The sequence below is a fragment of the Scylla paramamosain genome, chromosome 46 (genome assembly GCF_035594125.1).
Source record: "Scylla paramamosain isolate STU-SP2022 chromosome 46, ASM3559412v1, whole genome shotgun sequence".
Classification (NCBI taxonomy): Eukaryota; Metazoa; Arthropoda; class Malacostraca; order Decapoda; family Portunidae; genus Scylla; species Scylla paramamosain.
This window is the reverse complement of record NC_087196.1, coordinates 9,775,453-9,792,376: the sequence shown is the minus strand read 5'-3', so window position 1 is coordinate 9,792,376 and position 16,924 is coordinate 9,775,453. Positions and strand designations below refer to the sequence as shown.

At 39.5% G+C, this 16,924-nt stretch overlaps 1 protein-coding gene and 1 long non-coding RNA gene across 3 annotated transcripts; one reads left to right on the top strand and one right to left on the bottom strand.

Moving 5' to 3' along the window:
* Positions 1–587: 587 nt before the first annotated feature.
* Positions 588–15,756, top strand: LOC135094727 (eukaryotic translation initiation factor 2-alpha kinase 3-like). Of its 2 annotated transcripts, XM_063995061.1 has the most exons (7): positions 588–894; positions 4,208–4,288; positions 4,553–4,655; positions 5,103–5,172; positions 10,933–11,118; positions 11,448–11,615; positions 11,863–15,756. In XM_063995061.1, the coding sequence occupies exons 4-7, from the start codon at positions 5,158–5,160 to the stop codon at positions 12,076–12,078; spliced, it is 585 nt and encodes a 194-aa protein (XP_063851131.1). In that variant the 5' UTR covers positions 588–894; positions 4,208–4,288; positions 4,553–4,655; positions 5,103–5,157; the 3' UTR covers positions 12,079–15,756. The 2 variants fall into 2 exon arrangements, with proteins under 2 accessions (XP_063851131.1, XP_063851132.1); XM_063995062.1 differs by lacking the exons at positions 588–894; positions 11,448–11,615; positions 11,863–15,756 and adding an exon at positions 3,494–3,707 and having other exon boundaries at positions 10,933–11,066.
* LOC135094729 (uncharacterized) lies at positions 7,358–11,033 on the bottom strand. The gene is made up of 2 exons (XR_010263954.1): positions 10,898–11,033; positions 7,358–10,372 (listed from the first exon to the last, which is right to left on the bottom strand). It is a non-coding gene; the product is annotated as an uncharacterized LOC135094729 (long non-coding RNA).
* Positions 15,757–16,924: the final 1,168 nt, after the last annotated feature.

Sequence of the window (16,924 nt, the reverse complement as noted above, 5' to 3'; positions counted from 1 at the left end):
CATTGAGAAGGTGGACAGAATAGGAGATGAAGGAGTGAAGATATTGGTTAACTCTAGGGAGGTGGACAGGTAGTGAGGTGTGCACCCACTTCCCCTCCAAGGATTCGAGGCAGCAGATTCATAGAACATGGTGTAATGGCCTCATGAAGTTTCTAGATACAAGAGTTGGCAACAGTAAACTTTGAAATTTGAAAGTATAAAATATAGAGAATAAAAATTCCTTCTGATAGTAAATGAATAATAAATTTTGAGGCATTTAGGTTAGATGATAACATATATGATGGATTTAGGCTTAATAAAATAAATTAAGAAGAATTAGTGTTTAGATTACTGTAATAAGAATGGATCAGTAATCAGGTTATTAACGCAAATGTAATTGTGAGTTTTGAAAGCAAACAAGTAAATAAATAAGTGCCTAAATAGATAACGGATGATATATATATATATATATATATATATATATATATATATATATATATATATATATATATATATATATATATATATATATATATATATATATATATATAAAATAAATAAATAAATGGCGGCTCGTTGGAAAGAGTGAAAAGTTGCTGCTGCCTGACACTTTAAACAGTCAGTGTGTCGCCTCTATGGGTGGTGTTAGTAGGCGTCTGTTTCAACTCCCAGCCTGACAGAATATTTTTTGTTTTTTTTGTGTGTAACCACGCCTACACAGTGGCTGCCAAGGCTTACCCATGAGTTAAACCTTCTTTAGTTGGTAATGAGGAAGGCGTGGGCTCTAGCAGTGGACACCCGAAGGCAGCAGTGGGTGAAAACAAGCAAAATAAAGAAAAGTTTGGCTGTGAGAAGGTGCTAGACAGCCAGCCATAGTGACAAGGAGGCACCACCACCATCACCACCACAGGGAAGGTAAGGTCAGGAAGTGTTAGAATAAATTTAGGTAACTTAACGTAACTTTTTAATGAATAACTGAACAATCCACGGTTTTAACTCATTTTAACGCATCTCACCTAACCTCCAGCACAATATATCCCTGTGTCAGCCTCGTCTCGTTGCTAAAAACCGTAAAATTTAACTTAATGAAAATGTAAACAATCTGGGTCATCTCTATTTATCAGCCATTATCTATCTTATCTGTGAGTGTTTTAAACCAATACTGTCGCAAAGCGGAGCCACATGACCTAGCTTTAATATCCGCTCGTTAGATATACCTGCCATTACTTAGTTTAAGTTTGGCGAGGGTTTAAATGAGTGAGAAGGGTTGGTCGTCCCCTCCACTGGCCCCCACCGCCATCTTGGATAAGGCTCCCCGGACCCCCGGTTCCAATATTATTTTTTTTATTTCCTAAGTATTTTATTTCGGCTTGTAGCTAAGATTTTATGGTTTGTAAAAATATTTCGTTGTTTTTTAAGTTATTTGAGAGCGTGTGTTGCATGAAAAGAGGTGATTTTGGCGTTGTTTTTGTGTAAATAAGAGGGCCGTTTTCGGCGTATATTTTTACGGTCCCAAAACTAAATTATTTAATTTCAGCCTGTACTAGGTTCTTATTGCTTTTAAAAAATAGTTGATGTTTTTTTAAGTGTGTTGCCGTCCCGCTCAGTGAAATGCGTGCACCGTACACTTGTTTTTATTTGTGTTGAACTTCCAATAATATTGAATTTTTTTCGGTAATTTTTTTTTATTTGTGCTTGTAGCTCACTTTAAATGGTTTTAGAAAATAGTTCAGATTTTTTAAAGTGTTTTCCGTTATGTTTAAGCCAGAATGGGTGGACATTTGAACGATTTTAAATGGGGTGAAAATTCCAACAGTTTCCAGATACTTCTTTTTAAATATCTTTAATACTACTGCGTTTTGAAATGTGTTGGTATTTGTGGCATTAGTTAATAAATGTGGCAAATCTAAATTTATAAAGCATTCCTGTCTAGCTGCGTTTTTTAGAGGGGTCATTTTCAAAATGAAATACGTACGTACGTAAATAACGTTCTCTGTGACGTCATCAACCCCCCCCGTGACGTCACAAGGCCCCCCCCGGACCGTGACGTTATCAGAGTAGTACCTTCCGTAACTCCCTTCCAGTCCCTCCCAGTAAAATTCAGTGTTTTTTTCAAGGTATTTCAAGGTGTGTGTGTGTGTGTGTGTGTGTGTGTGTGTGTGTGTGTGTTGCCTTATTTTTCGTTGTACAGATGGTGATGTAGTGTGTGTGTTGCCTTGTCTTATGTTGTACAGATGCTTATGCAGTGTGTGTGTGTGTGTGTGTGTGTGTGTGTGTGTGTGTGTGTTGTCTTGTCTTTCGTTGTAAAGATGCTTATGCAGTGTGTGTGTGTGTGTGTGTGTGTGTGTGTGTGTGTGTGTGTGTGTGTTGCCTTGTCTTATGTTGTACAGATGCTTATGCAGTGTGTGTTTGTGTGTGTGTGTGTGTGTTGTCTTGTCTTTCGTTGTAAAGATGCTTATGCAGTGTGTGTGTGTGTGTGTGTGTGTGTGTGTGTGTGTGTGTGTGTGTTGCCTTGTCTTTCGTTGTACATATGCTTATGCTGTGTGTGTGTGTGTGTGTGTGTGTGTGTGTGTGTGTGTGTTGCCTTGTCTTTCGTTGTAAAGATGCTTATGCAGTGTGTGTGTGTGTGTGTGTGTGTGTGTGTTGCCTTGTCTTTCGTTGTAAAGATGCTTATGCAGTGTGTGTGTGTGTGTGTGTGTGTTGCCTTGTCTTTCGTTGTACATATGTTTATGCAGTGTGTGTGTGTGTGTGTGTGTGTGTGTGTGTGTGTGTGTGTGTGTGTGTGTGTGTGTGTGTGTGTTGCCTTGTCTTTCGTTGTACATATGCTTATGCAGTGTGTGTGTGTGTGTGTGTGTGTGTGTGTGTGTGTGTGTGTGTGTGTATGTGTGTGTGTTGCCTTGTCTTTCGTTGTACATATGCTTATGCAGTGTGTGTGTGTGTGTGTGTGTGTGTGTGTGTGTGTGTGTGTGATGTAGATGTGTAATAATACACATCTACTTTACCGCAAGTCAGGCCAGTTTTCCTCAGCACTCACTCTCTTTTCCAGCCGCGCGTGAGGGCAGAACACTCATAGCGCCTTTTTTTTTTTTCTATCTGCACCGACATCTTGTGTGGGCGAGGGAGAGGGAGAGGGAGGGAGTCACAGAACTTGCCGTCTGTGAACGAGTAACAATAAAGAAATTACTGGCGGAGTCTCTCTCTCTCTCTCTCTCTCTCTCTCTCTCTCTCTCTCTCTCTCTCTCTCTCTCTCTATATATATATATATATATACGAGTATATATATATATATATATATATATATATATATATATATATATATATATATATATATATATATATATATATATATATATATATATATATATATATATATATATATATATATATATATATATATATAACCTAAATTCTGCTGTATTTGGAAAGTGGCAGTTTTGCATAATATTTGGAATAATTACATATGTATGATAATTTTACCAGAAGTACAGTAATTTCAACCGGTGTAGTACGATAATGTGGCCAAAACAATCTGGCAACTCTGCCCCACATGGAAGCAGACAAAAGCGCGGGAAGGGAACCACAACAAATAGTGTAGTACATATCCTGTGATCTTTGTGTCAGTGTGCGTGATGGTGTCCAATGCCAGCGAGCCAAGCATGAGGGTGAACGGCGCCCTGCTGCCCATGTACACAGGCCAGAAGGTGGTGTTAGTGGGCACCGTGGCACAGGTGAGGACAGTGGTGGTGGTGGTGGTGGCAGGCCGGCTTATTTCACCTCCTCACTCGTTGTGTTTGTTAGTTACTCTTCATGTTTTTATTGTTATTCTTCTAGAGGGGAGAGATATGGGGAATAGGGAGAGGAGCGAGGGTGAGAGAGGCAAGGAACGAGAGACGGGGGAGAGAAGCAAGGGAGAGAGAGACAAAGTAGCCTGGGAGAGGAGAGGGGAGGGGAAGAGGAGCTAGGGAGAGAAAGAGAGACGGGAGAAAGGCAAACAGGGAGAGAGAGGGAGTCGGGAGGAGAGTTAAGGAAAAAGAGAGAGAGAGAGAGAGAAGCCTGCTCCTCGCGCCTTGTTGAGTCATGATAAAAAGTTGAGATTCCTTACTGCCATATAACAGTTCATTTATTGACATCACCACTGCACCTCTCTACTTCTCTCTTCCAGCACTTGTAATTACCTCTCAATCCAGACAGTTTGGTGGTGACAAATCTCATTATTTCTCCTCACCAGGTTGACCCCTCTGGCTCCTCTCTGATGGTGAAAGCAAGTGACGGCAAGATGGTGATGGTGACCCTGCCCAACCCCCTCCAGGTACTGCCATGCACCTTCACCACTGTCATTACCATCATTATCACCACCAGGAAATGCATGAGGGTGTGATAATGGATTACAATAGAACCAAACATGATAAAAGACCTAGGAAGTAACTTTTATATAGAACTAACCTAACCAAACTTTAAACATCCTCGTCATCCACTAAACTAACTCGGAAGGAGGTAATGCAATACAGTAGAACATAAACACTTGCTAATATTAATCTAACTTAACCTAATTCCTCCTTTTCTCATCCTGCAGGACAACTTGGAGGGCGTCATTGAGGTGCACAGTGTGGGTCAGGGGCAGAAGGTGATGTGCCAGAGTTACATCACGTTCCCCCAAATGCAGGCCGACAAGTTTGGTGAGTAGCTGGCCTCCTCCTTTTGCCGTATTCAGAAATGCTTTACTCTCTCACTGTGACTGTTTTTCAAGGCCACAGATGATTAGCCGGGTGCTCAAGAGTGTTTCTCCTGTTAATTATGTATAAATCTTGTTAATCTGTCACTAGAACCATAGAAACACTCTTAACATCCCTGTAGCCTCACCATGACTGTTTTTCAAGGTCACAGAGATGATTAGCCAGGTTCTTAAAGGTTTCTCTTGTTAATCTGTCACTAGAACCATAGAAACACTTGAAAACCCATGTCAATTCAATTAGAGTCTTTTGAAAGTATTGGAGCTGTGGCGCAGAGGTGTTTCAGAATATGGTCTGGTGTGATAGGAAACTGATGATGATAAATACTACTAATAATAAATAAGTTAACGTAAGGAAGGCCACAAGACTGAAGTGGTGGGTGTTGTGTTACAGATGCAGCACTGTACGATGAAGCGCTCAAGCTTATTCAGTCTGTGAGGGACAACCCATGGAAGCCAGATATGTAAGATTGTGTGTGTGTGTGTGTGTGTAAAATTTTGTCACTCTAATTATGTGATAGTGTGTGTGTGTGTGTGTGTAAGGTAGCCATTAGTTCCATCATATATTTGAAGCATTTTTTCATAGCAGTGCAAGAATTAGGGGTCCCATCCAATGACACATAAGTAAATGAAGTATATTTTTGTGTCCTGCCGAGTGGATAGGTGGACAGACAGGACACAGATTGATGAAGGTGAAACTGTTCATTCTAAAGTCTCCATCTGATGTTCCAGTGAGGAATTTTGATATAGAAATTGATGGAATATTGAGTAGGAAAGAGCAATTGTTCCGTCTCACCCTGCCTTGACTGGCTTGGTGGTACTGGGTCTTGTGGCAGTCACTTCACTGAGTTAATAATTATTCAGCTAATAGAGGAAAGTTTAGTTATCTTCATACTGTCAATATTTAGGTGTACTGTTTTGTTTTGGAATGTAAGGTCAAAAATAGGTAGTGTCCATGCTGTCAGGTTTATAATTACTGTTTTGTTTTGAAATGTAGCAAGGTTAATTCAGCCACAACATGATGAATGGTTCCGCAGAGTGGTGGTTATTTCACTGCTGTTTGTGGTTTGTCTCTCGTTGTCTTTTACTTTCAAGTCTAGGAAGTTTATTTGATTATTATTATTATTATTATTATTTTATTTATTTTTTTACGGTTTTGTTTTGAAATGTATCAAGGTTAATTCAGCCACAATGTAACGAATGGTTCTACACGCTGGTTATTTCACTGCTGTTTTTTATTCGTCTTCCGCCGTCTTTTATTTTGAAATATACCAAGTTTAATTCTTCCACAATTTGGTGAATAGTTTTTCACTCGTGTTTATGGCTTAAGATTGTCATTCATTGTCTGATTGAACAAAATGAAGTACTGACACATTCATGAGAGTCTTTCATTCTTATGTCTACTTTCCTCAGAGCTTCATTAGTTGTGATGGATGGTCATTGACATGTGACAGTTGATGCAGAGACACATCCCAGCCAGGCTAAGGAAACACAACAAACTTTGCTTCTTTGACAGCTTTTGCAGTCAAGCTTAGTTTCATTAGATATTAACAAGTTCAGTGATGGCTAGTCACACACACAGAACAATTAGCACAGAAACATCCCAGTTAGGCAAATGAAACAAACAACACTAAACACTTTCTAAACCAAACTTCTTGTCCTATCCACTCCTACGCTGATGATACCACCCTGCACTTTTCCATGTCTTTTCATAGACGTCCAACCCTTCAAGAGGTAAACATATCACGCAGGGAAGCCACAGAACGCTTGACTTCTGATCTTTCTAAAATTTCTGATTGGGGCAGAGCAAACTTGGTATTGTTCAATGCCTCAAAAACTCAATTCCTCCATCTATCAACTCGACACAACCTTCCAGACAACTATCCCCTCTTCTTCAATGACACTCAACTGTCCCCCTCTTCTACACTGAACATCCTCGGTCTGTCCTTTACTTATAATCTGAACTGGAAACTTCACATCTCATCTCTAGCTAAAACAGCTTCTATGAAGTTAGGTGTTCTGAGACGTCTCCGCCAGTTTTTCTCACCCCCCCAGCTGCTAACTCTGTACAAGGGCCTTATCCGTCCATGTATGGAGTATGCTTCACATGTCTGGGGGGGTTCCACTCATACTGCTCTTCTAGACAGGGTGGAATCAAAAGCTTTTCTCAATCATTCATCCCTTTCTCTGGTAAACTCTGGAACTCCCTGCCTGCTTCTGTATTTCCACCTTCCTATGACTTGAATTCCTTCAAGAGGGAGGTTTCAAGACACTTATTCATCAATTTTTGACCACTGCTTTGACCCTTTTATGGGACTGGCATTTCAGTGGGCAGTTTTTTTTTTTATTAGATTTTTGTTGCCCTTGGCCAGTGTCCTTCCTACATAAAAAAAAAAAAGTCTTCTTTGACTGTTTTTCTTTCTACTTTGAAATCAACTTGTTTCCTTATAATTAGTATGTTCTGTGCTGCATTCAGTCATTCACACAGCACTCAGACACATCCCAGCTAGGCCAGTGAAACAAACAAACCTTACTCCTTCAATAGCTTCTCATTGTATTTTGAAGTCAAGGCTGATCTTATAAATGAGTAACTCCTCTGATCAACTGTCACAACAAACACATCCCAGGTAGGCCAACAAAACTAGCAACAAACTTTACTTCTTTATTTTAGGGGGATATATATTGAAAACAATACTCAAAGAAATACAACAGCAGCCTTACTTTATATTATGGAGCAGGTGGCACCGTTGCATGTAAAATAGAAACTTTTACTAACGCGTAGATTTCACTTATGTACAGCAGCTCCTCACCCTTACAACAAACAGTACTGTGGATCTCCGAGATTGCAAATAAGGGAACTGACAATGGTGATGAGTCAAACAGAATCCAAACCGGTCTTAAAAATGTCTTGGAATATTTTGACACTTACAGTACAGTGGCCAGCATTCTGAAACACCTTGCTCTCTCACCACGACTATTTTCCAAGGCCACAGAGATGATTAGCCAGGTTCTCTAGAGTATTTCTCCTGTTAATAATGTAGAAATGTTGTTAATCTCTCACTAGAACCATAAAAAAACATTCATAAAACTCATTTCACTTTAACTAGAGCCTTTTGAAAGTAGTGAAAGTATGGCGCAGAAGTGTTTCAAAATACAAGCAAGTTTGATAAGACAGATGCCTTTTTTGAGTTAAGTGAATATTCTTTTTAGTTTACATTTGTTCTCAGTTATAAAACTTCATATGGAATCTAAACCTGGCTTGAAAGAAGGTTTAATGTTCTAACACTCACAGTATAAAGCTAGTTAAGATTGAAACCCTTTTGGAGTGGAGCAAATATTCCTAGCCATTAGTTTAACTTAAGCTCTCTGTTATAAAAAGTCTCATGGAATCCAAACCCATCTTGATTTGATTTGTACATGTATAAAGGATCAAACAGATGGAAATAAGGGAAACTTCAGTCAGCTCTCTTGAATTCAAACTTACCTACAGTGAATACTCTTACTCAGTTACCAAGAAATGTCAGGTGGAAACACACACACACACAATGGCCACGACTCACGTCCCAGATAAATGATGTTAATCCTTTGTTAATTGTTTTTTCAGCCTCATTACGCAGAGTGTAAATTACAAAACGTCATGTTCAAGACGTGTGTTCCAACCCTGGCCTTGTTCTTTATAAAATTAATTGTTTGTACACCAGCAGCTCATGTGGTGCTCCAGCTGATAATAGACCACTGTGTTCTCTCAACCTAGGAAAGAAGGAAGAGCTCATTGCTTTTTGTACTCCAGCTGATAATATTAGAGCAGGTGCTGTTTTATTCTCTCAACCTAGGAAGGAAGGAAGGAAGGAATGGTCTTGCCTTTTGTTCTTAAGCTGACAATATTTGACCAGGTGCCGTTCTCTCAGAATAGGAAGTCCGAAAGGGTCTTGCCAACAGTATCACACCACATGCAGTTCTCTCAAAATAAAAAGTATGAAAGGGTCTGTAGCTTTTTGTAAGTTAAAAGACACAACAGCAAAGTGTTGTGGCATCAATCAGTGCTACCTCTCCCACCACACATTTGCAAGGAGCCAGGAGTGACCTCACAACCTTCTGGCATTGACATAACACTGTATGCACCACAGGGCCACCCAGCCTGCTCTCACTCTTTCTCTCTCTCTCCTCTCATGACTTACACCTAATCAAACATTGCACAGTAGATCAGAATTGTTTTTCACCAGATAAGAGATCGCAGTGACTGGCAGAAGTGTCTCTTACGTGTGTGTGTGTGTGTGTGTGTGTGATGGTAACACTGGTGATGAGAATGATGTGGGAGAATTATATATAGGATGTGATAACATGGATATACATGAGTGTGAGAGGACATGAAGAAAGAAAAGAGGAGGAGGAAAGATTAAGAGGAGACTGTTCCCTGTTACTGTGGTGTGCCGAGGTTCCTGGGGTGCAAGAGGGTGGTCCATGAGACTCCCTTTCCACCATGGCTGAGAGTGTGAATGGTGTGTGCGGTGATCTTTCCACCAGGGGCCAACAGGGCTGAGTGTGTGCATGTGTGTGTGGTGCTCTGTCTGGGCTGCCCCATGTAGGATTGCTGGTCTGGTATGGATAGGAAGGATATGATGTGCATATACATGGTTGAGGGAAGTGTCAGGGCAATGATAGGGAAGAAAAGGAGGAGGAGAAGGAAACCCAGATGTGGACAATGTATTAATTCTTCTCTTACCCAAGATGCAAAAGACAATCCTGGTTTCCATGCTGTTTATAAAGTTTGTTTTTAATATAAATTCTGCAGTTTTGGCAAGAATTTTATTTTTCTGATAGTGTAATTATTTTTCCCCATTTATTTGCAAGTAGTTTAATTGTGTTTCTCTAATAAAAAAAAGGGGAAATGTTGGACATAATGTAGTAAACTTTGGCAAACTCCAGAAAACAAGAAAAATTTTGTAAACACCAGAGAAAAGAAAAATCTGGTACACCCCATTTGAAAAGTAAAGAAAAATTTAGTCAGCTAGTGAGAAAACAAAATTTATTAATAAACCAAAGAAAAATTAAAATCTTAAGTAAAAAGGAAAAGCAAAAAATAATAAAGTCCACTTGAGTCAATAGAATAAACACACAAGAGCAGTAATTTAACACTCAATAACGGAGAACTGCATGGTGGGAGGAGTGGTGGTGGGCGGCAGGGCAGGCAGCAGACACAAACCCTTTTAGTACGGCATAGAGACCCACAAAACACAACACTATTCCCCGGCTGCCTTCACACAGACGGCTGACAACTAAACCATTAAGGAAACACAAGATAAACAGAATAAGTTAACCACAAAAGCTCCAATAAGTCACTAAAATAATCCTCACCATCAACAACAAACAAGTCTGATATGAAGGAATGTAGAGAGTTCCTCGAAAATAATAACCAGTTCTCTAAAGATGCTAAGGATGACGTGTGACTGGCTGACTGATGGACTGGCTGGCTGGTTTGGCTACCTCTCAGTCGCGTCACTAAACAAGACTTGGCCCGGGGAACTAAACTTGAGTCCTCTAATAGTTGTGCGCCACGAGGGAAGGGGAGTGTGTCTAGTCGATCTCGTACACGTTGGTCTTCATCTGTGTCTCTTGGGAGAAGGTGATTGGGGCGCCGTCTGATGTGCTCACCACTCCCAGCACCTGAGGGACAAAAGTCATCACTCAATGGAACACTTAAAGGAGACTGTGGGTGGGGAATGTGATGAGTGTGACTGACTGGGCTGAGACTGTGGGTGGGGAATGTGATGAATGGTGACCGACTGGGCTGAGACTGTGGGTGGGGAATGTGATGTGTGTGACTGGGCTGAGACTGTGGGTGGGGAATGTGATGAATGGTGACCGACTGGGCTGAGGGGAATATAGATTTTACATGTGTTAGAGAACGCAGAACTTGAATTGATGGTGTATTGTGATGAAACTGATTAGAACTGTAACTATTTTCTCTCTCTCTCTCTCTCTCTCTCTCTCTCTCTCTCTCTCTCTCTCTCTCTCTCTCTCTCTCTCTCTCTCTCTCTCTCTCTCTCTCTCTCTCTCTCTCTCTCTCTCTCTCTCTCTCTCTCTCTCTCTCTCTCTCTCTCTTTCTTTCTTTCTTTATATACCTAATCCTTCTCTCTCTCTTTTGCCTCTTTCATCCAATATCTCTTTCTTTCTCTCACTCTCCCCTACCTCCACAACTAATTCTCTCTCTGTCTCTCCTGCAGCCCTCCAACATTTTCTTCTCCTTGGAGGGCAAAGTGAAGGTGGGTGACTTCGGCCTGGTCACCACCATTGCGGAGGAGGAGGAGCAACAGGCCGCCTACACGCCTGCCACACACCTGCAGAGGTTCCCTGCTGAGCGCACGCATACTCATCGTGTTGGAACTCGCCTCTACATGAGTCCAGAGCAGGTATGTGGTGTTAGTCTAACCTAACCTGCATTAACCTAAACTAACCTGACCAAATCTAAACTAACCTAACTAAACTTAAATTACCCTAACCAAACCTAACCTAACCTGATCTAATCAAACCTAAACTAGACTAACTTCAGCCTAAACTGACCTAAACCAAATCGAAATTAACCTAAGAATATGTAAACTAACCTAACTTAAACTAATCTAACTAACTTAAACCAAAACTGATCTAAACCAAGTCAAAATTAACCTAAGAATATGTAAACTAACGTAACCTAACCTAACCTAACCACACCACACACAGTCACCTCTCTTGTCATTGTCAGGTGAGTGGGCAGGTGTACGACTACAAGGTGGACATCTACTCACTGGGCCTGGTGTTCTTTGAGATGCTGGTGCCCTTTGGGACGGGCATGGAGCGCCTGGCCGTCATGACGCGGCTCAGGGAGGAGCTGCTCTTCCCTCCAAAGTTTGAGGACAACTTCCCTGATGAGGTGAGACAGATGGGAGGAATTGGTGAGGTGAAGCTGTTTTTGGTTTGTGTTTTTCCTGTAACTTTTTAAAAACAGCAATTCTCTCCTGATCTTTCTGTGTTGATGCGTGAGAACAGCAACTTGTCCTGACCTTTCTGTGCCTTGATGTGTGAGAACACCAATTTTGTCTTGACTTCTCTGTGCCTATTGTTAGCTGCAGCAAACTTTACCAACTTTCCCATGCCTTAACACACATCCCGCCCCGCAGAGCTCCCTCCTCAAGCTGATGCTGTCCCGGGACCCAGCGTGCCGCCCCACCACACGCGGCCTGAGAGCCTGGCGGCCGCTGCGTCCCCTGCAGGGCCGCAGCGTGGAGGACATCTTGCCAGAGGACCACTTCCGCCTGTCCCGCCAACGCTCCCACTTCACTGCCTCCTCCTCTTCCACTACATCACTCTCCACCTCCTCCACCACCTCCACTTGATGAAGTATTCCTCCATGAGTTGTGTCATGAGTTGTAATTACAGCAAAATCCCTCTCATCCGGCATTCGAGTATCCGGCAGCTTCAAGTATCCGGCACATTTTTCCCCGAGCCTTAAAATCAATAAAAAATCAATGTGTACTCATAAAATCGATTAAAATTCACACGCGAGGCATACTTTGTCCCCTCGCTACCAGAGCACTCTGCTTTGCACCACCTGCGGCCCACTGCACTGTGTTTACTCAGTGACTCAGTCCCGCATGTGCACTGTTTATTGCCTGACGCCTTCATCATGCCTAAAGTTGTAGAAAAGAGGAAGCGTGTTGTGCTTACACTTAAGCAGCTGATCTTTGTTATGGTAAGATGGGTGAGTGTAGGGTGGTGATTGTGGACATAACTTCACTTCTATTCAAGTATCCAGCAATATTCAAGTATCCGGCATGTCGGCGGTCCCGTTGATGCCGGATAAGAGGGATTTTACTGTATCATTCTTTTTTATCCTTCATTTATCTCTGCCTCTTCCTCCTCCTACTGCTCCTCCTCTTCCTCTTCCTCCACTTGATTGAACATTCCTCTTGCCTCTGTCTGTGTATGTGTGTGTGTGTGTGTGTGTGTGTGTGTGTGTTTTTAATTAGTAGTATTATGAGTGTAAATAATGTTAAGGTGATGTGTCTTTGGGGGGAGAGGCAGGTATTGTGAAGTAATGAGTGATGCTATTCCAGATACAGCTGTGATATTAATGGGTTCCGGACACACACACACACACACACACACACACACACCTAGGTAACTACAACTAGGTAAATAAACACACACACACACACATACACTAGGGATGGGCCAGCATTTCTACATTAATTTCACTCATAAACAATTTTAAATAACCTGAGACATCTAATATAAACAACGGCAGTAACGTAACTTACATTGTAATTCATTATCTACATTTACACTTCTAAGATAACTTCCTCCCTACAAAAATCTAACATGACAACTTCTCGTGTGAATTATATTGTAGGTTTAAATCTTGTAGGGTGAATATTTTTAAAAGTTTACCAAATGGGGCATTGAAAAGTTGCAGTACATTAGAGGCACCTATGTTGTTGATGTCACAAGGGGTTCATAGCTAGTCTTGGCAATACTGATACAATCCTTCCATGCTTTTAAGGGTCTTGTATGGTCTTATTGTTGTTTAAGCAGCTCTGTATGTAAATAGGTAGATTTGGTATTGTTATTTATTTATTATTGATTTGTTTATTTATTTATTTTATTTATGTGTTTTTTATTTGAAAGTAGCCATATTCTTAAGGTTTTTATGGTTCTGTTTATTATTATTTGGGCTGTCCTGTGTTTGTGATTGCTGGACTGATATATAAATGGGTAGTTTTATTATTATTATTTTATTTATTTATTTTTTTATTATTTTTGATATTTTTATTATTTTCTTGTTTATTTTTGTCTTATTTATTTAGCCTGCCTGGCATACAGTTAGATTTATTGTTATTTTCTTGTTTATTTGTTTATATTGTTTTATTTTATTTACTGTTTGTTTAGTTAATGATTTAGTGTTATTGGTATTTTTTGTGTTTATTTGTGTATTCGGTTTTATTTATAGCTATTTATTTATTTATTTTTATTTATTTATTTTTTTTAGTTTAGAGTCTGGCCAACAGGGAAAAACTAACAACAATTAACCCAAAATTACAATTACTATTTATATATCGTTACTTTTCATATTAAGGAGACTGGCCAAGGCAGAAAAAAAAGTTCCTGAGGTGTCTAATACTCCTCCTTTGAGATAGAAACACTGACAGGCAGAGTCCCAGAGTGCACCAGTGAAGGGGTGAAACAATGACAATACTGCCTGGCTCTTGCACTAGTGAGGTGGACAGAATAGGGGTGAGAATAAAGAGAAATTGTCATAGGAAATACAAACTGGCAGATTTTAGAGTGTAACAGTGAAGGGGTTGAAAAAGTGGAGGTACTGTTTAGCTCTTGCACTAGTGGGGTGGACAGAATAGGAGAGGATTCTTAAAAGTTTGGCATTGTTAGCTTGAAAGATTATACTTGAAAGATTATTACATGTTGAAAGGACAGAATAGGGATGAAAATATATAGAAAGTCTTGTGAAGATACTGGTTAACTCTTGTACTAGTGAGGTAGACAGAATAGGAGGGCATTCTAAGAAGTTTGGCAGTGTTAGTTTGAAAGGCAATACTTAAAAAGACTTATTACATATTTAAAGGACAGAATAGGGGTGAAAATAAATGAGAATAAGTAGAAAGTCTTGTTATCAGGGGGACATGAGAAAACTTTTGGCAGTGTTACTTTAAAAGTCAATACTTAAAAAGATTACTACATATTTAAAGTAACCGGTGATACTTAAAAAGATTACTACACATTTAAAGAACAGAATAGGGATGTGAATAAGTGAAAATAAGCAGAAAGTCTTGTTATCAGAGGGGACATGAGGAAAAGTTTGGCAGTTTAAGTTTTAAAGAAGCATTAACGCTTAAAACAAAACGACAGAACAGTGAAGATAAGTGAGAAGCCTTTTAATAAGAAGAGATTCTATAAAATTTACCAGTATTAGTTTAAGAGGTCATAAAAGATGACTATATACTAAAAGACAACATTAGACCTACATCCATCACACAATGGCAAAACAGGTACAAACAACACGAGATCTTCAGGTCCCAATGAGAGTGTTTGTATTTGTGGTGGTAACACTGCACGCCAAAGACACCTCATATGTTTGTTTGCTGCCGAACACTGAAGGTTGACTTAGACGTGTGGAATCAAACAGCTGTGTGCGTTGTGAGTAGTTGTGAATACGTTACTTATGCCTAAAAAAGTGTGCTAAAAATATCTGTGACATTTAGGTGAGTTAGAGAGGAGGTGAAGAGACAGAAAGAGGTGAGATGAAGCGAGATGAGTTTGTTACCGACTTTTTTCACCTCACATCACCTCTGTCTCTCTCCTGAACCTCTAAAAAAATATGTATAATGCATTTAGACAAGTTAGGAAGGAGGTTAAGAGAGAGAGGTGAGATGAAGTGAGAATATTCCTATGTATTTTTCTCTCATAACACCTCATATCACCTTTTGTCTCCCCCGAACCTCTAAAAATATCAACAATGAGACATTTAGACAAGTTAGGGAGGTTAAGAGAGAGAGAGGTGAGATGAAGTGAGATTATTCCTGTCTCTCTCCCAGCTTAAACTTTCAAAAATATTTATAATGAGAAATGTAGACAAGTTAGAGAGGTTTAGAGAGATAGAGGTGAGATGAAGTGAGATTATTGTTTTGTTTCTTGCCTAACACCTTTCTCTCTCTCCTTCTCTTGGCCTCTGCCTCCTCAAAAAGAGCCTATATTAATGAACTGGTGATGGTACGTGCCTATAATAGCTTGTAACAACATTTCATCATAAAATCTGCCAATCAATGCTGGTTGAATTATAATCATTGTCATTCCTCATGCTAAGCTTAGTATTATTATTATTATTATCATGTCATGCATTACTCCTTTCATTTGTTTCCTGCATCATCATTTGTGCAGGAAATATCATGATGTTTTGGTTGCAAGAGTCCATGTATATATAGATTGAGCCATCGTATTCATGTTTTTCATTGTGTAGTGTTGTAAATATACTTTATCTGTAAATAAAAAATGTATCATATGACATTTGTTTATTTTATTGTATGTGTGTTAGGTTAGGTTAGCATAGTCTATATACAAGCTCTTAGCAGTGCATATATATCACAGACAGATTGTTAGACAGTAAATTAATTTGAAGTAGAACCAATTGTTGTGTGTGTGTTAGGTTAGCCTATTACACCCTTATCTTAGAAATATTCCTTTGTACATGCTTATGTACCACAGGCAGATAGACAGTGATTAGGGAGGTGGATGGAATAGATGGTGAAAGAGTGAATATACTGCTTGACTCTTACATTGGGGAGGTGGACAGAATAGTGGTGAAAGAGTGAATATACTGGTTGACTCTTGTATTGGGGAGGTGGACAGAATAGTGGTGAAAGAATGAATATACTGGTTGACTCTTGCATTGGGGAGGTGGACAGAATAATGGTGAAAGAGTGAATATACTGGTTGACTCTTGTATTGGGGAGGTGGACAGAATAGTGGTGAAAGAGTGCATATACTGGTTGACTCTTACTTTGGGGAGGTGGCCAGAATAGTGGTGAAAGAATTAATATACTGGTTGACTCTTGCATTGGGGAGGTGGACAGAATAGGAGATGAAGGAGTGAAGATATTGGTTAACTCTAGGGAGGTGGACAGGTAGTGAGGTGTGCACCCACTTCCCCTCCAAGGATTCGAGGCAGCAGATTCATAGAACATGGTGTAATGGCCTCATGAAGTTTCTAGATACAAGAGTTGGCAACAGTAAACTTTGAAATTTGAAAGTATAAAATATAGAGAATAAAAATTCCTTCTGATAGTAAATGAATAATAAATTTTGAGGCATTTAGGTTAGATGATAACATATATGATGGATTTAGGCTTAATAAAATAAATTAAGAAGAATTAGTGTTTAGATTACTGTAATAAGAATGGATCAGTAATCAGGTTATTAACGCAAATGTAATTGTGAGTTTTGAAAGCAAACAAGTAAATAAATAAGTGCCTAAATAGATAACGGATGATATATATATATATATATATATATATATATATATATATATATATATATATATATATATATATATATATATATATATATATATATATATATATATATATATATATATATATATATATATATATATAAAATAAATAAATAAATGGCGGCTCGTTGGAAAGAGTGAAAAGTTGCTGCTGCCTGACA